The following is a 27,207-nucleotide window of genomic DNA, read 5'->3' as shown; positions in this document are numbered from 1 at the left end:
GAGATGAGCACTTCCCCCTAGAGTCAGATCTCACTGCATAGGTGAAACCTTTACCTTTACCTAAGTACTATTCATAAAATGATTAGCTTGGAAAGACCTTGATGGTATCTCATCCATACTGACTGCAGAATCCAAGTTACTATAGCATTTCTGATAGCATCTAAGCATCTGGCAAATGACTTTTTGTCCCCCACCAAGATATCCAAACAGCTCTTCGCTTTAGAAAGATCTCCTAAGCCCTACCTACTTTCTTATAAATTCGACAGTTTAATTCTAATCCTTTCCTGTGAAACAATAAAAGGCATATCTTCTACCTAACAGTCCTTCAGATATTTAACTCTAAGTGGACAGAGAAAGAACAGTTTAACACAGCAAAAGGCTGAATATTCCCGATGCATTAAACTAAGCCATAATTTCAGTCAGGAGAGAACTGAAAAAACCACTTCAAAAGAAATCTTATCGGTGTTTAATTATGTCCATTAAATATTTCAATTAATTTTTTAAAACGTTTGCTTTAGCCCATTCATTTTTAGAATGCAGGCCTGAAGGGCCAAGGCAGCCCCCCACCCCGTTATAGGACTGGACCTAAAAAGCTGTGCGCCACACTTTACAGTAGCTGACATTTGTGGTTCAGAGGTCTTTTGCAGTGGACAGCGCCCAAAGCTCAAAACGGGGGCCTGAAATTACACCCACGAGCCTCCTCCATCCGCCCAGTAGGTAATGCATGCATCGGACGCGGACTTCATCCCAGCTTCAAGCACCTTCGATGCGAAGCCTACGATGTGAATTGCTGCTCTGCAAGCCAAGGCCATTGCAGGCCGAGCAAGTCAGCACGTTGGAGCTCAGCAATGGAGATAAAAACCTCGAGAGGAAAGGATGGAAGAGCTGTTGTGACGACGGAGGGAAGGAGGGGGGGGGAGACTGCTGGCCGGTAAGAGGCGAAAGATTGCGTGGGTGATCCGCGTGCCCGGCGTAACTAATATTCGTGACCAAGGCTCGTTTCCTCCGATTAGAGCAAGAAGGAGTAGGGTGGGCGCCAGGAGACAATGGGCGCCTTAGTCCATCTCGCCCATCTGACAATCCCAAGATGATCTCCTCTGACGGAGAAGAGCCGATCAACAAGATCGAGGGGCGCAATAAATACCAGAAGCCTCGGGAAGAATAGAGAGACAGACAGACGCAGCCTTCTCTTCACAAACCCCATTGCAACCCTTTTGAATCTCTTCCTCCCCTTCACCTGTCCTAGACGCACACACGCCACCTCCGACCGACGCCCGCGGTGGCAAACCCCGAGGCAGCCCCAAACCACGGGTGTCGTTGCCTCCGCTGCTCTTCCCTCCTCGCTCCCGGTCCCTGCCGCGCGTCCGCCGCGAGCGCCGGGCTATGGAACCGCTCCAGCTGAAGCTGCAGGACTACCAAAACGGGGACTTCCATCCCAGCTGCCTCTTCGAAGTGCCGAGCGGCGGCCAGATGCGGAGAACGTCTCTGAAGTTCCAGCGTCCGGCCCTGGATGAGAATGGCCACCGAGAAGCGGAAGAACTGGAGCAATTCCCGGTGCTGGAGGCCGCCTACGCCACCATCCTCCGGGGTTTGGGCGAAAACCCCGGGAGGGAAGGGCTGTTGCTGACGCCTCGGAGGGCGGCCAAAGCCATGCAGTTTCTCACCAAGGGCTACTATGAAACGGTCGAAGGTGAGTCGCTCCTTTCAGTCCATTCTAGGACAGAGGGCTTCGGTTCCTTCCAAGGGACGTCGAACTAGTCCTAATTTCAATTCCATCTCTACAGGGTCTGAGAGGGAGTTTTAAAGTGCCCTTTTCAGGCAGGATGAAAGCAAAGTGCTTTTAGCAGAATGGCTTCTAGAAATAGTCTTGGAAAAAGTTCAGGTAGAAATTGATTCTAGATCCTAGTCCCCCAAATCTTTTTCAAATGTGAATTATATGACGTGTAAAATGAAAAACCCACTATCCCATGATTTGAAATTGCATTTAAATAAACAACAGCCCAGTTAAGATTGATGCTTTGCTAATCCTACCTATCAAAAAATAAATGTATATAATATAAATCAAATGGGTGCATCTCCAGCCAATTTTCCAGCCAATTTTCTACTGAAACACAAAAATTACTTCATATGCCTTAAGGGATAGGTCTCTTCTTATTCAGAAGCCATACTATCATCAAAAGATTTTCATTCCTAGAAAAGTGGCTAAGTTTGTACCTCTTTCTAAATCATAATTTGCTTAAGCATGGTTTGCTGAATTGATTATATTTGCCTGGATTCATTCAAGTCACAGACAAACGAGCTGCATTATAACTTTGTGCAATTTGTGAATCCAATCAGTATATTTAAGCTGCAACCTCAGTCTTTCTTGGTAAATGATTGTCTCACCATAATGCTGGGAAAGTGATTGGAGACTTGAGTAATTTTAGTTGTACCTGAAATTTATCTGAGCATTTATATGAGCCACTTTGCACTTCCTGTTTATCACTGCATGAAAATCGGCCATCAGTCTTTTGAGAAGGCAGAATGGGCAACATAGTCAGCCAACCCATAGGATGCTGGAGAAATCATCTCCCCTGAATTATCTTGCTTTCTATCAAAAAATAGTTTTCTCCTCCCTCTGCTGTTGTTGGAAAGAAGAGAATCAAGGGTGGGAAGAGGAATATAGGAAAAAGAAAGACAGTAAAGATCATATTTAATTACCAGAAAGGAGCAGTGAGTTTGGTCCAGATGTTATTTCATGAAGTAGCTAGTTAGTAACTATGAGACAAACTTTGTCCAGTCCTTGAGAAAAAGTTACATCTTCTAATCAGTTCTAACTCTGCTGTTTGGTGCTGAAATTATGATTCTCTTTCTCATTAATTTTTGCTTTGAGATCAGCAGCAAATTCTCAGAGGGTGAGAATTGCAGCAATCACATTGATTTTTGAATATTGCCATTCTTGATGACATGTTGCATTCATTCTTTTGTGTAGAAATTGGGTAATTTGTCCAGTCAATAGGAGTGAGTTCTTACTTATAGATGATGGCATATATACCATGTTGAAGGATGGACAGGTAAATGTGCCTTTGATGCAGGGATACAGTTAATAATGGTAGTAATATTATCAGAATATGGAGGAGGCAGAGTTGAGATCTGGATTCACCACAGCATTTGGTTCCTGCATCTTTGTCAGGGTGTAATAGTCAATTGCTGATTGTTAATAACTCTTTTAGATCAGACAGCTGCCTGTAAGCAAATATATGGATCATAACAGGAATGGCTGAAGATCGTTTATGATGTATTTGAATGACTTTTGTTGGGATAGCAAACTGTGTCTTGCAGTTTTCTATTCTAGATCTGGCTTTTAGTATATTACTACTTCAGAATCAGCATGGACTTGATGATTTGTCATTTATACTTAACCAGCTGAATACCCGTGCTTCGCGACGAAACTATGTGATCGGGCAATGCAGGATAAATCCAGTTCAATCCGGTTCAATCCAGTTCAATCTGGTTCAATCCTTCGGCTCAGTGGTGGTCAGTGATTGAAACACATAAGGGAATATTGTTCCCGCTGCCTTGAGTCCAGACGCACCATAGGTGGAAGGTGTAGACATGTTGGTGAGGTACTGATGTTTAGTACTATAAGGAGCCCAGACCGCTCCTGAGTGAAGGAGGGGAACATCTGCCAGTTTGAACTGAGGTAATGGAATGTGAGGCAACTGGCATTTGAAACAGAGTTCTTTTCAAGTGGGGAGGGGGAGTAGAACTCCTTAGCATCAGAGCGTGTTAATTTCTGTAAAAGAAATAATAATGATCTGATGGTCATTTTGAAAAATCCTTTCTTAGCAAACATGTAGAAGCCATGCCAAATTTCAAGTTTTTAGGCTTTATGGTTCTGGAGATTTTGTGATGAGTGAGTGGTATTTGGCTTTTATATATAGAGATAAGGTAGATATCATAGTTTAAGAAATTATTAATTTTGTTAGATACAACTGAATATAAGTCTCCTGATGATTATATACTGTATATGCATAGTCTTTGTATAGGTTTTTTTTGACAATAATTCCAAAGTCCAGGTTCAGTTTGATGATGGGTAAAAGTCATCAAACTTTGCTATTGCCTCTTTTCCTTTATTTGTGGAATTTTTTTATTACTTCATTTTAATCACTTCTACACAATTTGCAGTCAAAATACTGGCATACAATATATGTATAAATAAAAAAATAAGTAGTATAAACAATACATAATTCTAGTATGCTGATCCAATATTAAGGTGCTGCATCTTTCTTAACAACAAAATCTTATATGTACAAAGGCCTTCTGAATTAATCATGTTTTAACAAGTTTTTGGAAGGCTGTAAGAGAAGGACCATTTGCTTTCAGGTACAAACTATTCCATAAGAGGGGGTCACCCAAATAAAGTCCCACTTGCATTCTTCCTTTTACCAAACATGTTATCTTCCTTTTACCAAACATGTTAGCAAATGGGTTACCCTCACTTATCTTTTCATGCATATTGGGTTCTACCCAGAACAGCCATAGTCTGTCTTGAAGTACCCAAATAAAGTGTTGATAGGAACAAGAAAAAATAGTTTGTAAAGAATCTAGCAAGTTGCTACAGAGCAGTTTATTTGTTTAGTTATTCTACAGTAAAGGATAAACTTTAGATTGAGAAATCATGTTCTTCCATTTCTTTCTTTTCCAGAGATACTCAATGATGCTGTTTTTGATGAAGATCATGATGAGATGGTTATCGTAAAGGGCATTGATATGTTTTCTCTTTGTGAACATCACTTGGTTCCTTTCTTTGGCAAGGTAATGACGGTGGAAAGATTGATTCATGTTGAATTCTATGTCCATAATCTTGAACCATGTAATCAGTGGAACAAATTTGTTGCTATTTGTAACATGCCTTGCAGAATAACTGAGTAATAATCCATTTTACTAATTTTCTATAGCAGTATCAGCAACATTTTTTTCCAGATGAAATTAATAGGCTTCAGTTACATATTCAGCTTCTTCTTCACTGTAATGCTGAGAAATTGAATGTAGAGTGCAACAGTAACTGTGGGTGGAAAACCGATCTCAGTTCAACCGAAAAAATATTCATAGTATGAAATGGAGGCAGTCATGGATTGAATATTAATATATTAATGCACATATTAATAATTTTTCATCTTCCTTTAATATCTGCAGGTGCACATTGGGTATTTACCAAGAAAAAAAGTTGTTGGATTAAGCAAACTTGCAAGGTATTTATTACTCTTCTTCTGAGTAATAAATCACTTTTCAATAAGGCAACAGTAACAGATAGTTTTGATTACGGTATGTGTCTGATTTTCTTTATAAGGAATAGCTATTAGATATGACATTTATTTGAAATATCCATAAAGGTAAATGGGTATAGATACTGGGGAGGAATACTGTACATCACACAATATTTCATCACACACAACTATTTCATAGTTGAGCTATGAAATGCACTGTTACTGATGATAGATGACAGCCAATGACAGATACAATTGCAGGAAAAAATGTAGCTATTTTAAGGAATAATTGTCAGTTGATATTTGAGCACCCATGTTCTCAGAAGTTCCATTTTTCCTTCAAATTTGAAGAACTTGCACAGCCCAACTATGCATAGCTTTATTCTTTACCCATTTTCAAGCACTCATTCATTCAGGAAAATGAGCTATAGTGTCATTGTAGGGAATTTAAGACATTGAAACTGTAGCTATCAGCTGCCAGGAGCCAGGAGAAATATTGATGAGTTTTAACTCTGCACTCAGAAAACATGATTGGGCATATATTTCACACTGAGATATCACCAAGATAAAAATAATGGATGACCATCATCTGAGATGATAGAAATTTCCTGACAGTTAGAACAATTAATCAGTGGAACAACCTGCGTCCAGAAGTTGTGGAAGTTTTTAAGAAGATGTTGGATTTGTCTGAAGTATAGGGCTTCCTGCCTAGGCAAGGGGTTGGACTAGAAGACATCCAACTGCATTCTATTCTTATTCTTAAACTGCTCTGTCATCTACTTGATTTCTTTGTTATGATCATGTTTAGTCAGAATTTTTTCAAAATATAACTTAACTTCCACTTTAAATGATTACATTTTACGTAATAGCATAAAAATCATAATGATGCTGGAGTAACAAATTTCCTTTCCATTGACTGATAGAGAGCAAGTATAAACAAATGCAATCACTTTCTGATTTGCATTTCCATCAATCCTTCTCTCATTAATGCATCTTTTTTCTCCTTTTTCCAGAATTGTTGAAATGTTTAGCAGAAGGCTCCAAGGTTAGTACTTTTTCTGGCACTCTGCTCTGCTTAATAAATTCTTCAATTCATAAAGCAGGATGGGCTAGAGGCAGACCAGGACCCATGGACGGGTCTCTGGAAAAGATCATCAACTTTATCTGACCAGGAGAAATTCTCCAATTAGCCTGTTTGGAGGAAAATCCAGAAGTGGATCTGTGTGCAAAGAAACTGAAAACTCAAGTTTTCATTCCAAAAACAAATAACTTAGGCAGGACATAAACTTGTGCTAACCCATGGCAAAGGTTCCTGAGATATTTAATTTTTGTATTGATTTCATTGCTTGTGTTTTATTATTGTTAGCCATACAGATATGTATGCCACAGGATGGGGGATCCATATAAATTGTTTAAATAAATAATTACTTTTATTGAAAAACTCAAAATTTGTGACAGCAACTGAAATAGTTGAGCTTTGTTTTCACCGACAAAATGTGCAAGAAGAGAAGTCTTTCCCTTCCTTCACAGTTTTCTCTTTTATTGGATTAAATTTTCTTTTTGAAGAAATATTGACCTGACTTAGTTCAGTGTGAACTGTATGCCTTATCCTTAATGAACAATTTCGTTTTTACTTTGTAAATTCATTCTGACTAACATAATTTTTCATAAAACACTAATTGATTTCTAGTCCAGGAGCGACTTACAAAACAGATTGCTTTAGCAATTACTGAGGTTCTGAAACCTGTTGGAGTGGCTGTGGTGATAGAAGCCTCGTAAGTTCATCATTCCTTATTTGGTTTTGTTGAATTTGTAATTCTTTCCCTCTGTTGTCAATTATTTATTCTCCTTTCCATTTCCTTTTCAGCACTATTGAAAAGTGATGCAATAGCACTTTAAAAGTATAGAAGTACAGGAATAGAAATATACTTACAGTGGAGCACTGTGTGTATTCAGTGAGTTCAGTTTTGGGTCAAAGTTTGTAGCCTGGTATTACCATGCAATCCAGATGTTCCTGAACTGCAAATCTCAACATTTTCACAATTCATCCTGCTTCATCTGGTGTTCCTTCACTGAAGCTATAGCAACAGCACTTACATACCACATCACCGTGTTTTTTACAGCCCTCTCTAAGCAGTTTACAGAGTCAGCATATTGTCCCCCAACAATCTGGGTCCTCATTTTACCCACCCCAGAAGGTTGGAAGGCTGAGTCTACCTTGAGCCGGTGAGATTTGAACTGCCGAACTCAGCTAGCAGTCAGCTGAAGTAGCCTGCAGTACTGCACTCTAATCACTGGGCTACCTTGGCTCCTCCTGAAGGAAAACACTTTAATTCAGAATAGGCTTCTATCGTGGAAACGAGAGTATTGGGGCAATTATCCATTCTTTATTATTATATCTGATAATAAGAAAATATGTCATCTGAGAATGACTTCCATTGAACTCTGTCAAACTCAATTTTGTTTTTAAGTAGTCCTGCATATTAAGATTAAGATTAAGATTTAGTTTATTTGTATGCCGCCCTTCTCCGGGAGGGACTCAGGTTGGCGAACAACTCAAAGGGGGGAAAGGGGAACATAGAACACAATACACGTGATTAAAATAAACAAGAATCATACAGCCACACAGGTCGAGAGGGGAAGGGAACTCATCAACCCCAGGCCTGCCGGCACAGCCAGGTTTTAACGGCTTTCCGGAAGGCCTGGAGAGAGGTGAGGGTCCGAATCTCCGCGGGGAGTTCGTTCCAAAGGGCCGGAGCTGCCACAGAGAAGGCCCTCCCCCAGGTAGTAGCCAGGTGGCATTGGCTGGTGGACGGAACCCGGAGGAGGCCGACCCTGTGTGATCTAATGGGTCTTTGGGAGGTAATTGGCAGCAGGCGGTCTCTCAAGTACCTAGGTCCAATACCATGAAGGGCTTTATAAGTTACGACTAGCACTTTGAAGCGTATCCGGAGACCAATCGGTAACCAGTGCAGCTCGCGGAGGATAGGTGTAACGTGAGTGTACCGAGGTGCACCCACAATCGCTCACGCAGCTGCATTCTGAACGAGTTGAAGTCTCTGAATACTCTTCAAGGGCTGCCCCATGTAGAGCGCATTGTGTCACCAAGATACTGTAGATTTCCTAGGATACATGGATTTTTTAAAATGAGGGATCATTGATGCGCTCTAAGCTTGCTTGTTTTCCTGCAGATGTTTCATTACCAAAACTAAGTAACATCATCAGTGTTAGTCAGTGCTAGTTTGAGTAATGAAATGTCTGCAAGAAAACAAGCAAGCTCAGAGAGCATCAAGGTTCCTTCATGTCTACCCTGAGCTACAAATATTTTCCTTTACTTTTTTTTAAAAAAAGTGTTTTATATTAGGAAGATAATTAAAATAAATGCATGCTTCTACATTCTGGGATAATGTAGTCCTGGAATTTATATTTAATTTTGCTATTGGTTTTATTATTGTTTTAAAATCAGACTTGTATCAAGGGTTTGAGGCTTGAATGCTATTTACAATGTTTGCTAATGTTCCAAAAATGCTTCTTTTAATGTTTTTTGACAGACACATGTGCATGATCATGAGGGGGGTTCAGAAAATGAACAGCACAACAATCACTAGCACTATGCTCGGCATCTTCCGGGAAGATTCAAAAGCAAGGGAGGAATTTCTTGCCTTGATCAAGAATTAAACAGCAGCAGCAGCAGCTTGTAGTTATATCAATGGTTTGGATCATACACAATTGATGATTATAATTGCCTGGGTAATTAAAAAAGGAGAGAAAACAGAGTTCATACTTGTATCACAGTTTTGTTCCCATTTTTGCATAACACCCTTAATAGCCTTCTGCAATTGGCTCCCTTGGGAATGGCAGTCCTAGCACTTCTGAGGTGTGTAAGTTTGAGGAAAGACACTCAGGAATTGTGTTGAAATATTACCCAAGCAATGCAGATACCAATAAATTGGTTTTATTCATATGGCAGCATATATGATATAGTCACACAGATCTCCTTGCATCTTTTTATATATGCAAATGAGAATAAATTACGAGACCTATCTCGCTTCCCAAATGAAAATTATATAAAATCTGCTTTCCAAACCCAAAGCCCATCAGAGATACTAGTCTTTAAATCCCATATTGTTTTAGGATTAAGAGAGTTAATCCAAGCATCTGGAGGATACTAGGATGGGGAAGGCTGGTTTTGGTACTCTCAGTTTGAAAGTTTGGATGGTGAAGTTAGGGGAGACTTATGGCTCCAGTGGTGTCATTCTGAAAACAAAGCCACGGAGAGAAAAATAAATGATGATTGCAACATAGTAAAACTAAAAAACATAAATCTCATGCAGGGCATTTCTCTGCTGTTATAATTCCTTAAGTTTCACAGAGCTATCTTTAGCTTGCAGTTATTGCTACTCTCTTTTTTAGAGAAGACCACAAGAATGTTGGTGTCCTAACAAGTTCCACTTTCTTAGGGGATAAAGGGCAAGATGTTTATTCTTGGCAATTATAATCTAGAAAGAGATATAGTATACTAAAGCCAATTTATTTCGAAGCCATCTAGTTAAAAAAGAAAAGCTATTATTTAACATTTTGTGCAACGAATGAAACTGATTAGACAGGATCCAGTATTTCCCTGGCTAAACAGAACCATATGTTAATATGATGCCTTCCCAAGCTATTAAAACAAAACAAAAGCAGCCAAATACCTACTAAAGTGGGAAGACAAAAAAACCCGAGAACCTAAAATCTAGAATATTGATTTATTTCACGTGTGCTGCACAATATGTGGTTTGATTTGTTTCCTGAATAAAAAGATTAATCATGCCAAGTCTCCAAAAAAAAAGGGGGTGAGTATTTGGATTGCTGAGATATTTATACCTGGTAAAATATTATATTTATATTAGATGATCAGTCCATTTCCTCAATATAATAGGACTGATTTTATAAAGGCCTTTGATTTAAGACCTTAATATAATGACTTCAAATATGAAAAAGAGAGTGGGACAAAACATTTCTTTTGTAAGTAAATAATCCCAAGTGGAACATGTTCAGTGTAAACATCAGATCCTGGTCTCTGGGTGTTATGTGAATTTCGTTGTATGTGTAAACTGTGTATATATGTACAATGACAATAAAATAAAGTAAAGATATTAGGCTAGAAGCATTTTCTCTGTTTTAGACTGGAAAGATGTTATAATACATAGTATTTGGCTAGATGGATAATAATCTGCCTTGAGTAAGGCAACTTCCTAGATACCAGCCTTCCTCATCTTGGTGACTTCCAGACATACTGATTATATCTACTATCAACCTCATTGGTCAACACTGATGGGTGTTGGGGTCCAAGTTGTTCTATATGTTCTTCCAATACTAAGATGTTTCTATACTGAGGGACAAGGCAGATCTTTGGTCTAATTCAAGGCAGCTGTTTTACATTGTAATTTCTTTTATTTACAGTTCCACATATTTTGACCAACCTCTGCAATTAGCTATTATTTATAGTCTTCTCTGTATGAAGATTTTAAGGGTAGGCTTGTTCTGGAACTTCAGACCATGCATTGATTCTAGGTTTGATGTTCCAGTTTAAAGGCCTGGCTTGTGGAAAAGGAGTGTATGGGAATCTAAATAAATGTATAATTTGTAAAATGAGAGATTGGCCATTTATAGTGGCATACATACTACCTTTATTGATGTCAGAAGAATACATCTGCCTTTCACTGACATATTTTTTTATTAGCAGCTTAAACTGATTTAGGATTAAGAAATCTTGGGAATTATAGGAGGAGAAAGATGTTAAGAATTGTAGAAAGAGTGAATGACTTCAGCACATTTAAAAAATTATTTTGAATCTACCAAGATATATTTTGAGTTATGCTGCATTGTCAGTTCAAATCTAGGTCACTCTAAGTCACCCAGTGACACCCACTACAGTGTTTATGTTAGGAATGTAAGAATCAGGTTTAAAAAACCATCTTGTCCAGCTTTTCTTTCCCACAATAGCCATCCAAATATATCTGTAGAGGTCATCAGTGGAACATGAATGCAATAGGATCCTCTCACATTATTGAACAAGTGTTGGGAAGGATGTTCCTTCACGGTTGAAACTAAGATATGTGCTATGCTGCTGTGCTAATCCAGAATGACTAATGGTTAGCTGTCCTGAGCACTTTTAATCTAAGGTCGTGATGGCGAACCTATGGCATGTTGCCACAGGTGGCACTCAAAGGCCTTTCTGCAGGCACGCCAGCCATCGCCCCAGTCCAGCTCCACTGCACATGTGTGCACGCCTCCCGCTGGCCAGCTGGTCTTCAGGTCTCTGCTGTGCATGTGCGGGAGGGTGGGGAGTGAGGGGTGCATGAGCATTGCATTATGGGTGATGTGCATGTGTGTGCTGGCATGCATGCATGAGCTTTCAGCACACAAATACAAAAAGGCTAGCTATCACTGATCTAGGGGATAAATTTGGGGAGCAGATTGTGCTAGTTAATATATAGACTTATGCTGAGAACAGGCAAAAGGAAACTTATCATACTGTATATCTTAAGGGACACAGAGATCCTCTAAGACATATTGGAGAGTGCTGAATATCAATTTTTGGTTTGAAAAGTTTTCAATTGCAGTTACGTTTTGCATAATGACATTTAAAAACAACAGTAGGAACAAAAAATAGTAAGGATTTTGCCACCCCCATTTTGACCTTTGGTCCTTGTGCTATAAACTACTGTAAACATTACTGTATTATCCTCAGGAAAACTGTCATACAACTTGAAATGTGCCTTATAGACTCCATTAACTTGAAGATGCAAAAAAGTTGACATTTCTTTTTTTAAGGTTTTTTTATTTTTAATTTTCAAAACAAACACAACACATAACATCTTCCTTTTTTTACATACTGTAGAAAGTGTATCAGTTGGTTACAAAAGACTTTTGTGCATCTCTTCCACAGTCATCAAGCATAATTCATATTAACAAGTATTTTAACTCAGATATTTATATATGTTACCATCATCATACCTCCATTTTCATTTGACTGTAGTTGTTTAAACGTCCCATCATAAAATATACCAAGGTTTAATACATAACCACATACTGGCATTTCATTTACTATTTCTAAAATCCTCCAATGACACTAAATCCTTATGTCCTGTTCTAGCTAAACATCCATAATATTTAATAACAAAGTTTTCTATCCTTCTTTCCAAATCACTGTTTACAATTTGCATCCCATTTCCATAGGCTGTATCTAAGGAAATATATATATTTACATACATACATACATACATACATACACACACACACACACACACACACACACACACACACACACACATATATATATATATACACATACATACATACACATACATAGACATTATTATCATTATCCCTCCTTTATTTGACTATATCCTGCATCATATCATTTCCCCCCTAGTAATCAAGACTTAACTGAATCTAACTTAATATTTGTATTATTATTAACCTTTATATATAATCCAAAAGGGTTTCTAATCTTCCTTTCATGGGTACCATTCAATAGTCATATCCAGTTATTACTTATCATAACACTGCACATTATATACATTGTTATCATTATCCATTATTTATTTAACTATATCTATTATCACTAAATTTCGCTAAGTTTAGCTAGTTTTAAATTATACTCTTCCATCTATCAACCTGTATCTTTCCAGTAACAAAACAGTGTTATATCTTCTGCCATTTGTGGCATCAGTCCTCTAATCATCTCCTTAATCAACTTTGTATGGACTCCTCAGCAACTCTTTGCTTATAAAATCTCTCATGTAATTTCAATGCCCTTCTTCTGTTTCCTTAATCAGCTTATCTTTAATTGTCAGTGATGTTATCAAAACTATTGCTAATCCATAAATTATTTTATTTTTTCCTCTTCTGTATCTTCACATCTGGGGTAGGTTTCCCCTCCATTTAATTCCTCTTTCAGTATTCCATTCTTTCCATTTTCAGAAACAAACCAATCACCATAAATATCAGCAATTTTAATTTCTTTATATTCATTTTCCTCTTCGATTTTGGGGATTTTAACCACCACTTTTTCCATTTGATGACTTCTGTCATATTTTGCTGTTAGATGCACTAAGTAATCCACTTCTTCTCTATCCTCTCACTTGTATTTGATAATTTCTGTATTTCTGAGAATATCTTTTGCAGATTTAAAACTTCTTTCTGGTGTTGAAGTTGCACCATGATTTCCAGCTGACAAACACTGAGAAGATTTTAACAGAATTAAGCATCACAATATCATTTCACCTTTCTCTGGCTAAAAATCTACTTCAAAGGAACATCTGTGTGCTTTTCTTCTTCTTCTTATCACTTTCTATAAACAAGCTGTGAGTCCTTGAAGTGCCAAGCCAGGATAATCAGTGAAAAAAGTATTTCGTTTCCAATATACAAACCTCTAACCTCTGAGTAGCAGTGTTACAATGTTACAATGTTACCATTTCTTTATTTCTTTTTGTATCTTTTTGTATTTCAAGTTAAAAAAAGGTCCGATTCTTAAATGAGTTAGAAAAACATCCACAGTAATGAAAGAGGAGAATTTTAGTCCATAGATTACAGAGAATAGTCAAAGGAAAAAAAATAGAAGGAAACTTAATCCGTTCATTTTAAAAGGCTTGCATAAATTCCATCCGTAAAGATAGCATTTAAAAGGTGGGATAACCCACTGTTCAAAATCAGTCCAAATTTAATTCCGCTGCTTATTTCTTCTGTTCTCCAATTTAAATTAATTTTAAGTTTTTTTTAATAGGCAGTCACTTTTAAAACAGTAAAAATTCCTCACCAGCTGAAACACTTTCTCTTTCCATACACTTCCATTTTGGAGCCGCCCCGACTTCATCAGCCATTTGGCTGGATTTTTTGCCACCAGCTTGAAGAGCTTCTCTTGGATCAATCAGAGACTTTGTGATGTCCCTGTGATCAATCAGCAAGATGTATTCTTCCTGTTCACCGTCTCTACGGGATGGTTTAGGTCCATTTGGACTACCCAGAGGCAAAAGTATCGACTGCGATCTCAGAGCATTGAGATTGCACGTCGTGAAGTCACAACTTCGGCTCCTTCTTCCAAATGTTGACATTTCTTAAATGCAAAATTGTATTGTCTGTGGGAAGGGAAGGGCTCTCAATATACAATTATATTTTTACAATATACTCACTAGAGGGGAAAAGGGCTAGTTATGATTTTTGGAGTGTCTGCCTGCATAGCCACACACCAGGAACTGCATGTTAGCAGCAGAAACACTTGTCATATTCATAAATGTGAGGCCCTCATTTTTTCCTGTTAGCTACCAAGTTCTTTAAAGTAGTTTTATTAATATGATTGTGTCAAAGTGGTGCTAAAATACACATAAGTAGTTTATTTAGATCATCATATTCTGCATGTATAAAATGTTTGTAACACAAAACCTATTTTACATTTCTGTTTGATTTGTCATCTTTAAAACTATAGTTTATTAAGCAGTGTCATTGTATTCAAATGATTAAAAAATCTTATTGCATATTGATGTTTTCTTGATTCTTATTTTTAACTGTATTATATTATTATTATATTAAATCAGCATAAGATCAAATCAGTTAAGTGCAATTTTATTGCAGGATGTTTCTGTACAATTTGTTCAGACTAAACAAAGATGCCTCTGAATCACTAGACCATGGCATATGGCATATGGCAGATAGAACCTTGGTATCTCTTGCACCTGTAATATTTCCTTTGTCAATGGCTTTATATATATAATATCTTAAGATTTATTTTTTTGCCAACCTGAAAAGCAGATCCAATACTTTCTAAATCTTAAATGAATAATTTAATTATTTTATTAGGTGTTTTAAATTTTTATTTTATCCAGCAGAATGTGTATTATTTCCTTCTCCCTTTCAATCTCAGAACAACCTATGAGGTAGATTAGTTTGCAAAATGGCTCAAAGTTATATCTGAATGAGGACATAATTGTGCCCATTACCAAACCACTTCTCTACTCTGACCATTAGATTGCGCTATTGTTATTTCTCCTCTTCCCAATTCCTATTAAAATTGCTTCAAGCCAGCAATGCAAATATTAAAAACTGAACATGTCCTGTTATTACAGTAAACATTATTTGCAGTGAATCTAAAATTGTATTACACAAACAGGAATATAGTTTTGAAATGTAATATATCCTGGACTAAGGTTGTTTTGACTGGGAAAATGGAATGAACTATTTCAAATTATGCATAAGTATAGGAAATTGTGTTTCTTCATAGAATGTTTACTAACAACAAGGAAACTAAGATATTTTAAAAATATAAATGCTGGAAGAAAAATAGTGAGCAATATGTGATCTGTCATGTGAAATGTTTGTCTAAAGCAGTGGTTCTCAAACTGTGGTCCAAAAACCCCTGAGGGGTTGCGATGTCAGATGGTCCACAAAGGCTGGTTGAAATGTTATGATTTAAACCTTGAGTTAAGTCTTGGGGGCTCATGCCCACAAAAGGCATTTAAAGAGGAGTCCGTGGTGAAGAAAAGGTTGAGAATCACTGGTTTAAAGAAATAAACACAATAGCATTCGGACGTTCTTTCATTCCTTTTTATATGGAAGCAAAACCTGGATATGTCATATTAACATCAAATACATTGAATAGAATGGGAAAGGAATAGGTTAGAGGGATATGTTGCAAAACAAGGAGAGAGAATGTGGACTGAATATGAAAGATGTGTTGGTATGTTGAGATGCTTTCATCATAAGGGGGTTGAATAAGGATTAAATTACAAAACAAATTAATAAAACTGCAGAGGTCAAGAGGAAAGGGAAATAAGACAATTTTGTTTGGATGGAGTTAAGATCATGTAAAGGAGGTGAGAAGTTCAAAGGCAATATATGAAATTGAAAAATTAATATTGTAGAAGCAAGAATTGTTTCCAAGAACAGAAGAGCCTGGGATGGTATAAGGCAGAGCTTCAAACTTTTTCAGGCTATAAATCTGTAATTTAATTTTAAAAATCCCGGGATTCCTGATCAAAGAGCAACATTTTGTGATACAAATTGGCTGTATTCAACTGAAATTTATTTGGCTCTTAATGTCCCACAGAACCTCTTGCAGGATCCCAGAATTCTGCAGAACACATTTTCAAAAGAAACCATGATACCTGGAATTGACGTGAACTAGATCTGACTCATGTTCCTTTAGCTTTTTAAATTATTACTTCTTACATCTTTTCTATGATTTGCATAATACTGTTTATGTAAAAGGAATAAAACAATGGTTATATGCGGCTATAGTAATAAGCCTGCATATCATACCTGGAAAAGCAATCTGTTTTTCCCAAAACGAATTTTTCCTTTTTGGTTGCTGAAGTCTACATTAGAAGATGCTGCTCCTTAAGACTCAAAGTAAGCTATTTGTTCAAAGTGAGTGCACAACAGAACCTCTGATTTTAAAATACAAGGAAAATGCATACATGACACACGTTCAAAACAAAAAGATGACTACCAACCATACAGGTGTAAGATAGCCATTTTAACTAAATTAGTTAAGCTGAGCAGATCATATCTTAAATATAACTGTGCTGAACGTTGTTTCATTAAAGTTCAAATTCATGAGGGCCCAGATTGTTGGGGGCCATATGCCGACTCTGTAAGCCGCTTAGAGAGGGCTGTAAAGCACCATGAAGCGGTATATAAGTCTAAGGGCTATTGCTATGTTAACCCTAATAAATATGTATGTATAGGTGCTGTTGCCAAAACCAGGCTCACTTAAAGTAACCAAATCACACTGAAGATACAATATAAATTTATTAGCATAAAAACAGTAAAATAATATACATTGGACTCATGCCCCGGTTGGGCAGCCTTGACCAAAGGCAGAACCATAGTCTATATCTGTGATGCCACGCATGCCACAGGTGGTATGCAGAGCCATCTCTGTGGACACGTATGCTGTTGCCCCAGCTCAGCTTTCCAGGGCATTTCTTTCATGAGCTGTTGTTTCCCTGCAAATGATGAAACAGAAGCTCACGAAAGAAAAAGATCTCACCTCTTGGCAGAGTTTCCAGTGTTGGGATGCCCCGCCTCCTGCCAGCCAGCTGCTCTTAGGGTCTCTGCTAGGCATGCATGGATGTGTGCGCATGTTTGCAAGTGCATGTTCGCACATGAGTGTGAATTTTTGTAAGCGCGTGCTCACACATGCACGCAGTTTGGGCACTCGTGCTTAAAAGGTTCACCATCACTGGCCTATATGCTTTTGGCTTCTTACATTTCAAAGACAAGAAAAATTGAAAAAGGCACAGGAAAAATTGGGTAGGTGACTTTGGGCCAGGCATTTTTTTCTCAGCCAACAAACCTCACGGAGTGGCTGCTGTAGGGAAAATAGGAGAAGGGAGGTGTGTTGGATATGTTCCCCACCTTGAGTTATTTCTAAAATAAATAATAAAGGCAGGATACAAATAAATAAATAATATGATACTGGAATGTTTTTGATGAACCCATCTTTGTAACATTTGTCACTTCTTACTAAGTTGGTATGCTGGTTATACTATTTTTGAAATATGGTCTGTAAAAATAAACAATTTGGTTTACTGTCTGATTCTTCCCCCTATTGCTATTCAGAGTCAATTCTGCTTGCTGTAAATATTTTCTTACAATGTATTGATTGGGGATGAGGGAATCCCATAGGTTTGGTATTGAATGCAGCTCATGTGGGTGTGTGGAGGGGTATATTTTATCACCACATTACGATTAATCAACAATTGTATCCCATCATTCAGTTATTGGGATCAAAGTTAAATACAGTATTCATATTGCTTATCCATTTTTAAGATACTCAACTCAAAGTAGCATTTTGTTGGCCTCAGAGCCATTGGTGTTTATGAAAATTAAAAGCCAATGATATGGGCTAGGATAGAGCCTCAAAACAATCAAACTGAATACTATCACAATAAATTTTTCAACGTCATAAAAGTTATTAATTAAACATGATTGGAATTATGTTGATTGCCCCTTTTTAATCATTTCTTTAAAATACTGGCATTACACCTACAATTTGGCAGAATCAAACCGATACAACTGTATCCAGTTCAGTCATGTAGTCTTTCCAATTAAAAACTGTTGATTTTTTTGCATCACAGATAAAAATGCACAAACAACATATTAACCATCAAATATTGTAGAAATGCATATAAGAGACTCTAACAAAATAAAATCCAAAATATGAGCACAACAAATTAGGAATTCTGCATTCTTTCTCTTTAACAATAGTTCTGTACACAATCAAGTTAAATATTTATTTTAAAAATATTAATGCCATTTTAAATTTAAGCCACAAGTTTAACATTAAAAATGACATCCATTTAAGTAAAAAGTTATTAACCGAGGTACAGTATTTATGTGCAACCAGTTCAACAGAATGACATTCAATGCTCATGTACTGTTATTTGCCAGATGCTTTGAAAGCCTTTGTTGCAAGCAATTCCATGTAACACAAATAAATTGAAGAACTGCCTATTGCTGTAGTTGGATTGCCAAAATTACACAGTATTATATTTAAATATTCAATTATCCTATAAATCATCATATGCCAATTTTATTGTGATTTTGCTGGTATGTTCAGCAATCCTTATTCTTGAATGTAAGAGTAGCTTACATTCAGTTGTTGGGAAAGCTAAACTATTTGTTACACTTTTAAGTTTTTCTAAAATAATTATGGTGAACAAATATTTCTTACTCCAAATAAACATAGCCATTAATGCAGATTAAAACTTAGATCTAAGATAGCACAATTATCCCATGCAAGTTCTCTAGAAGTCTTTCATCGTATTATCAGTAATGATCATGTTTAGCAATTGCTTTGAAGTTCAAAGTGGGTCAATTAAAAAAATCACCATAATTAAACTGATGTTTGCTTGTAGTTTTTTGTATCCAAGACTTTCTTTCCACACATTGCACAGATGCCTGTGAATAAAAAGCACAGCAATACTGAAATTACTTTTGATCATCCAGTATAACTTATTTCTCAGTAACCAAATACACAGGGAAGAAACTAGGATTACGGCAAATATCTTACCTTTTTTGTATGCACATCCCTGGCAGTAATGAGAGCCTGGCTGATGAACTGAACTTTTACAAATCCGGCATATTGCAAATTTGTTTTTGCCGTAAGGATCAAATCTAAGAAGATAAAAACAAGTGAATTTACAGTTTATCAAAATAATTTTTGTTTACTTTCATATATTTGCAGTAAATGGGGGCAGAGAAAGGTGGACACAATCCCCCAAGAAAGCTAATAAACGATCCAAGAGCGTTTATGTGTTGCAGTTGCATGAAATGATCAAAATGTAATTTGCCATTTTGAACGATGACTATATGACTACTATATATATTGTTGTATTTGTGCTGATAAAAAATCATGTATGTATGTATGTATGTATGTATGTATATATTTATTTAAAGTCACAATCCCTGGTATGCCCAAATATGGGAGGAAGGTCACTACTTCCATTCTCTGTCATTCGGCTCGTCACAAGAGACCATCCAGACAGAAACCCAATATTTTTTTACTGTTGCCTTTTTGTTACATTTGTTATATTTGTGCTGATAAATAAATAAAGGGAGACTAGTATAGATCTATTTCAAGCTATTTAGCTCTCATCAGCTAGCCATACCCTTACTGAGAATCAAGCAATAAGATAAGAGGCAATACAGCACAGGCTCGATTCTCAGTAAGGGTATGGCTAGCTGATGAGAGCTAAATAGCTTGAAATAGATCTATACTAGTCTCCCTTTATTTATTTATCAGCACAAATATAACATATATATATATGTTTTTCCTTATACCTTTTCTCTTCTACCTAGGGTAAATCAGACCATATGACATGTGCATGATAATTTCCCAGTCTTTTATTTACTTGTCCAGTGCCTTACAAAATTACCATGATCTACCCCACTGTTTTTAAGTTTGGCAATTGTAAGATGGCTTCAGGAAATTCTGAGAGTTGAAGTCCACACATCTGAAAGTTGCCAAGTTTGAAAAACACAGTTTTAGCCATTGCTCTTCAGGATGCAGTGATATTGGTAAAGAGTTACAGTTGCTAAAAGTACAGTGCAGTGGGGAAAAAAAAAACTTCTATGCCAACTCTAGGCTGGAGAAAGTAGGCATGACTATATATGGAAATACGAAAGAGGCTAAAATTCAGAAGAATGAATAAGCAAGTTAACAATTTTCCAGCATTTGACTCATTTGATAAGTGAATTAAGATTTTAATTACCTTGCTTTTTTTGATGTCAATGCCTTGTTTTCATTTAATTTTCTCCCACCACTTTCTATAAATAAAAAGATATAATTTTGAAACAATTTCAACTTAAAATTGAAACCATTAAAAAGAAAAATGAATGCCCAGAATACACAGCAATAAACATGAAAATGAGCAATTTAACAAGACATTCTGAGAATACTGATTTTTTTCCCAACCACATCTTTATAATGTCCCTTTCATTTTTTACTACCCTCTTAACTACTTGGGAGACCCATCTAACAATAGTTAAGTAGACTTCTACACATATAATGGGATTTTGCCTTTCTTCTGCATCCACATTAGTCCACAAATCTTCTCTCCTAAACTTTAAGAATATATATGAACTGAAGGAATTTGGTTTTGATTCCACTGTGTGACATATCACTGGAAACATTTTGCATTTGTCTTCCCGCCACAATTTAATAATTTATGTGATTGATTTTTCTCTGCTAATCTCAGTAGATCCCATTCTCTTTAGCAATCTGAACAGCCAAAACAGAAAATATACATTGCTAAAGATCAAAACAGAACTGCAGTAGGAGTTACATTCCTTTAAAAACTTCTTCAAAAGAGGAAAATACTTAATAAAATTAGGATATTGTGTATCTGTTGGATAGATATTCAACAGGTTTCCCTAATCCAATATGATTAAGAATGTCTGCATAATAGAATATGTAATATTGCTATCAATACTTAAGTGTTTGTACAATCACTTAAATCAATGATCCAATTAGAAATGCTGAGTCTTTTAAACTATATAAAGTTTGGTCATGTTGCAATTGTCAAGTTGTAAAGGTTTTTAGCATCAGTACTTATTTTCAAGGAAGATTGATTTACAAAAGTGACTGTAATATTCATATGCTAGAAAGAAAACCAACTTATTTATTACACATGGCAGTTCCAGGTTTAGATTGCTTACTGCTTAATAATAATTGGACTATCAAGTTATTTCAGAATTTTAGTTTTATGAACAAAGGTAAGAGAAATGTGATTATTGAGGTGTATGATTATAGACATTAAGGAACATACAGCTTGACATGAAAATCTGCAGGGTTTTTTTCTATTGGCATTTCCTACATATTTTCTTGATCAAGAAATGAGAAATAATCAAAAATAAATAGCAGTTTTTGTGATATCTAAGAATACCTGTTGTGTTTCTTGCACCATCTTTCCAGGTATCAGGTGTAATTACTGTACCAAGTTTTCTTTCACCTATGGAATAGCATTGAAAAGACAGAATAAAAATTATGATAATATAATAGATTATAATAGCACAGTATGTTCAGGTCATATCATTTCAAAGAATAGATAATAATAAAAAATATTAATAATATGAAGTGCCGCATTCCATGTAGCTTATAACTATGACTCTAGGAAAATTGGAAACCATTGAAGATACATGGAATCTATAAAATATATCCCCTGACTCTAGAAATTGCCCTTTGGGATTTAGTGAGTTTTAATGCCAATACATTTTTTTAAAATTGTGAGGTATTGATCCTTCTAAACACAGTAAGGATTACTTGTCAATAACTATAAACAGCTGTCTGGCACATGTTGTAACTACAAGAAAGTATGATTAAGTGAAAGCAGGACATAAATATAAAAATAACAAATGTAAATGCAAACAAATAGTAGTTTGCAGATTTTGAGGCATACCGGTATATAGCAAATTGATTGAGATAGCAGATAAACTCCACAAGTCTAGGAAAGATGCGGATTGCTCTCATAAATGAAACCTCTATCATAATACAGAAGGCCAGTCCTAGATTTTGGACAATTTACCAGTTGATAATTTTGCAAAGTAAACATTTTTTAAAAAGTAACCTTGTTTCTGGTTTCATACGTAGCTACGTTGTCAGTGTAGCACCTTTTACAGAGAAATCCACGTAAGGCTGTAATCTTATAATCACTGAAATTATTACTGCTTTCTAAATTAACATTCATGTGATTATGCTAATTTTATCTTCAATACTTTGCTTTATCGAAAGTGTGCAAGTGATATGTGTACTACTGAATTATATCAAATTAACAGTAATTATCTATTTACTACTAAAACTTTCATGTTTGCATCAAAGGATATCATTTTTGAACCAAGATACCACAAACCAGCTACAGTAACTTACAAAATGGATCCAAAATCTGGAACCCATGACTCTCATGGAATTGAAATTTGGCAAATTTCATAAAACATTTTTTATGGGGTCAACTTCTAATGCTTGGATGTGTTATATAATTTGACATAGGCTATTTTCAAGGCAACTACATCTCTGAATATCTCTCTGAATTTGTAAGTATTTTTCCTGTGAAGGTAGTACATTAGAAGCTCTGCCATTGTTGGAAGGCACTGAGGATTCTAGAAAGGCAATATTTCTGAAAAGATGACTCAACAGGTTGTGGCTTATCTAGTGTATATGCAAACAACAACAGTTTGGGATCTAGATCTTTTTATGCAGATCTTATTATATTAATAACATTAATATTAAAACAAATTGAGAAAACAATCTTATAGTCACTACAGTATAATTATTTAGTTACCATGATCTTTGTGCAATCAAGTTGTAAGGATGGTAAAACTGTAAACCCTATACACCACTATACAATCTGACAAAAAACTACAGCATAACAAACCTCTCCTCCTGTTGTCAGTACATTCTAGGCATTTTCTTACCATGATTTTCAGAGCAAACAGCCATCATTGCTAGGATTTACTGAAAATTTTACAGTACTGTACACCCAATTCAATACCTCCAAACACAATGATCTGAGGCCTGTGTACTCACAGACCCAAATTCCATTAAGTGCACCCAGGACAGCATCCTAAAGCAGCAGTCCCCAAATTTCTGTTTTACACCTTTATCACACAAAGAAATAAACCCTTGGCTTTTAGAGCAGGCAGCCCTCCGATTTTGCTTGTGGCACTGATCTGAGTCTCTGCGTTAGGTAAGTGTCATCGACGCCATGAACCTGAATTTGGCCAAACCCCGGGAGACAGTGGAGGAGTCTCTCTCCCTCCCTCTGTGTGTGTTGCTATGGTCCATAGGATCGCGAAGAATCAGATACAACTTAAAGCAGAGGTCCCCAAATTTGGCAACTTTAAGACTTGGGGACATCAACTCCTGGCTATGCATTCTGGGAGTTGATGTCCCCAAGTCTTAAAATTGCCAAGTTTGAAGACCTCTGACTTAGATACTGAACAACAGCTGATCTGAACACACTAGATCCCGACTTCTACAGACATACAACTAGACTTTCCTACCGCGGGAGAGGGGAGAGAAACCGTTCCTTGGACGACAATCCCGGGACCAAAAATAGCACGCAGGTGGTGAAGGAAGGTTACTCTCTCAGGAAGAGCCCCCCCATCCCATCCCCCCCCTCAAACCTCTGCATTTCAGTTGTTAAAGGAGCCGTCTCACTTTACACCGCGCGTTCTCCCATCCTCTCCCGTCCCTTCTACTTACATTTCTCGCACACCATGGCGAAGGCCTAAAACACCCAACCGAAAACGGCGAGGGGAGGGTAAAAAAAAACCCGTCAGCCAGCCGGGAGAAGCTCGAGCCTCCCTACCAACACCACAACAACAACAACGTTCCACGGCCGAACCTCCGTGAGAATCCACATTTCCGCTTCCGGTTTCCTCGTGACGTCCAGGGCGTGAGAGCCTTCTTCGTGAACCGGCCGATGGATTGCTGTACGGAAGTAGTCGTGACGTAAGAGCCCGCGGGAGGGGGGGTGGATTGAGTGCGAGCCACTCGTGCTATAGGAGCGCGGGGGTCGTTTCTAGGGGTGTGTGTATATATGTGACGTATTTGCGAAGCTTCCCCTGATAGCATCTGGGAAACGGCAGGTAAGCTGGATCGGCGCCGTTGCCTCGGAAGCCTTGTCTCCCTGCCTGTCCTATAGGGGTCACCCAGCCACCACCTGCCTCGATATTTTCCCGGATAGCAGCCTCCTAAAAAGCCTGCACGCAGGTGGTGAAGGAAGGGAAACCGGGAAATACGTTATATCCTTCGTGGTCTTCTGTTGATTACAAGTCCCTTGCACATTTTGTATTTGTATGTATTAGTTTGTCCAACATGTACGAGATAGCAGGTAGAACTATAAACATGGATATGAACGAAAGAAATGAATACAACTAAATGGGGTTGTTAGGACAGGGACATGCACGCCCCCTTTATGAACCTGAGGTCCGCGGTAGACAGTTTAAGGTTGAAGCTGGGAGAGGGGTGTGAGGATGTGACAATGGAGTCAGGCAGTGATGGGTTCCAGATCCTGTTGCAACCTGTATGGTTGCAATGGAGCCCGTCGTCCTCCACATGTGTGTGCACGCACATGTGCGCAGTGCGCGCATGCATCTTACCATCCAGCGATGCCTCCGTGAGTCTCTGCAATGCTCCAGCTGCTCGACGGAGCGTTGCGCAGGCGCTGTATGCACCGTGCACGTGTACGGAAGCCCCAAAGAGTTTAAAGACAGGTAAGGAGCGCCGGTGGGCCCTCCAGAGCACTGTACTGGAATGGTACCTGGAGCTCCGGGCAGACTCTGGTACGCCTGTACCGGGGTGTACCGCCTGCAACCCACCACTGGAGTCAGGTAGAGCATTCCAGGCGTTGACCACTCTGTTGCTGAAGTCCTATTTTCTGCAATCGAGTTTGGAGGGTTTTATTTTATTTGTTTAGTTTGTCACTCATGTACAAGATAACAGAAATAAGAATAAACATGAATAAGAACACAGGAACAAATAAATGGGGACAGTTAGGCACGCTGGTGTGCTTATGCACGCCCCTAACTATATATTTCACCCTATTCTATTGATGGTAAGAAAAATAGCTTATTTAAACTTGGTTTGTTTAAACAACTTAAACCAACCTTGCAAAGCCTGACCTGAAGTACCTTTTGGTGCTTCGTTGTGAATAAAAACCTGTACAGGTAGTCCTCAACGTTACAACCACAGTTGAGCTCAAAATTTATGTTGCTAAATGAGAAATGTTTTAAGTAGCTCTGCCCCGTTTTACGACTTCCTATGCCACATTTGATAAGGGAATCACTAATTGTTAAATTAGTTGTTAAGTGAATCTGATGCTCCCATGGACTTTGCTTATCAGAAGATTGCCAAAGGTGAACATGGGTCTATGGGACACTGAAACCGTTGTAAATGTGAATCAATTGTCAAGCATACAAATATAAATCATGTCGCAACGGAGATCTTGCAATTGTTCATAAGTGTGAAAAATGGTCATAAGTCACTTTTTTTCACTGCCATTGTAACTTTGAACGGTCACTAAGTGAACTGTTGTAACTGTTGCCGAGGTCTACATGCATCTATGGGTGTATCTGTTAGGCTCCATTCTTCACTGATGCAGGTTGCTTGGAAAGAGATCAGATCTGAACAGTGATTCAGACAGAGAGAGAGATACATTCTTTTTCTGAAGGTAAAAGAGGATGTATCGTTACTTCCAGTTCTCTTCATTTGGAATTGAGGTGTTTGCAATTAAACCAACCTAGTGCATAGGAGAAGTTGGAAAGACCCGGAGTCATTACTTTGGAGTAGTTTCTTAATAAATGAAAGTACGTTGAAGGTGTTAAAAGCCATTTTTATCAACTATTTTGAATATTTTTATTTTCTTTCATACAACAATTTATCACTTTGGAGATTGCTTGTTTTTTCATGTCCCTAAAAGTTACTCTAGGAAGATTTTATTTATTTATTTATTTATTTATTTAGTTTGTCAAACATGTAAAATGTTTGTAAACATGTAAAAACATTGCTATGCTATAAACCCATTTTATTTCTGTAGGAATGCATTATCTTTTGTACAAAGGAGAATTGTCGTCACTACCAATATTGATATAAATGCCTTAATTTGCTTCTCCACAGGTGGAAATTAAAAATAAGACACCATGAAAGATACAGAAATAAAGAGACTGCTGACTGCTAATGTCATCTGTATCTTTTCTGTTATTGTAACTACTATTGTTCCTTCTCTGTTCTTGAATAATTTCTCAATCCTGGACACACACTTGACATGGCTATGCATCTGTTCAGCTAGCGTTGGTATTATAAATATAATTGCACATATGATTTTTAAGCCATATTTATCTACAAGAAGATATTCTCTTGTTCACAAGGTATGTCATGTTTGGTAAAATTTAACTGATGGTATGAGGCATGAATATTATTTTTATTTGGCATTTTTTGATTCTCAATAATGTTCTATTTGTTCCAATGCTACATGGAAGATCATGTGAAAGAGTAAAATTGAACAAATGATTGCATGCTTTTAGCTCTTTAGGAACTTTATGGTTGCAATCAGAATAAAACTCAAAGCTCCACGTTGTCAGCATTATTCCATACCTTTTCTCTCTCAACTGAAACTCTAAAATAATCTGGAAGTAATTAAAAAATCTCTTAATATTTCTGCTATAAGGAAGCTGATTTCCCCCCTCTGAATAATGAGGTATAATTTGCTATTATTTAAATATATATTTCAGTATTTTGATTATAGGACAAAATAACTTTATTTTATAAAAGTCCATGTTAGATTGCATTTAAATTTTTAAAAGAATCCAATCACATCAAGCAAAATTGCATATCAAATGAAATTGCATTTCTAGTGTTAAAACAGCTCCAGTCATATCTCCCAAAGAATGGCAACAAATCAAGAGAGAAGTG

At 37.1% G+C, this 27,207-nt stretch overlaps 3 protein-coding genes across 5 annotated transcripts in view; 2 read left to right on the top strand and 1 right to left on the bottom strand.

The window, feature by feature from the left end:
• Window positions 1-1,383: 1,383 nt before the first annotated feature.
• LOC116507742 (GTP cyclohydrolase 1-like) lies at window positions 1,384-8,927 on the top strand. The gene is made up of 6 exons (XM_032216068.1): window positions 1,384-1,690; window positions 4,688-4,797; window positions 5,179-5,234; window positions 6,263-6,294; window positions 6,940-7,024; window positions 8,801-8,927. Exons 1-6 carry the CDS (start codon window positions 1,384-1,386, stop codon window positions 8,925-8,927), a joined length of 717 nt encoding a protein of 238 aa, XP_032071959.1.
• Window positions 8,928-17,762: 8,835 nt separating this feature from the next.
• On the bottom strand, window positions 17,763-24,157 carry CRIPT (CXXC repeat containing interactor of PDZ3 domain). Its single transcript, XM_032216555.1, has 5 exons — window positions 23,998-24,157; window positions 21,683-21,748; window positions 20,510-20,564; window positions 19,309-19,412; window positions 17,763-19,196 (listed from the first exon to the last, which is right to left on the bottom strand). Exons 1-5 carry the CDS (start codon window positions 24,011-24,013, stop codon window positions 19,132-19,134), a joined length of 306 nt encoding a protein of 101 aa, XP_032072446.1. The 5' UTR covers window positions 24,014-24,157; the 3' UTR covers window positions 17,763-19,131.
• A 13-nt stretch (window positions 24,158-24,170) lies between these two features.
• PIGF (phosphatidylinositol glycan anchor biosynthesis class F) overlaps window positions 24,171-27,207 on the top strand; it is a 35,358-nt gene continuing 32,321 nt past the window's right edge. Inside the window, exons 1-2 of one of the 3 annotated variants that reach the window (XM_032216549.1) lie at window positions 24,171-24,246; window positions 26,413-26,663. In XM_032216549.1, the coding sequence (XP_032072440.1) occupies window positions 26,436-26,663 (228 nt within the window). In that variant the 5' untranslated portion in view covers window positions 24,171-24,246; window positions 26,413-26,435. The other 2 variants (XM_032216550.1, XM_032216548.1) reach the window with 2 other exon arrangements.

This window comes from Thamnophis elegans, chromosome 4 (genome assembly GCF_009769535.1).
Source record: "Thamnophis elegans isolate rThaEle1 chromosome 4, rThaEle1.pri, whole genome shotgun sequence".
Lineage (NCBI taxonomy): Eukaryota > Metazoa > Chordata > Lepidosauria > Squamata > Colubridae > Thamnophis > Thamnophis elegans.
This window is presented reverse-complemented; position numbering and strand designations above follow the sequence as displayed.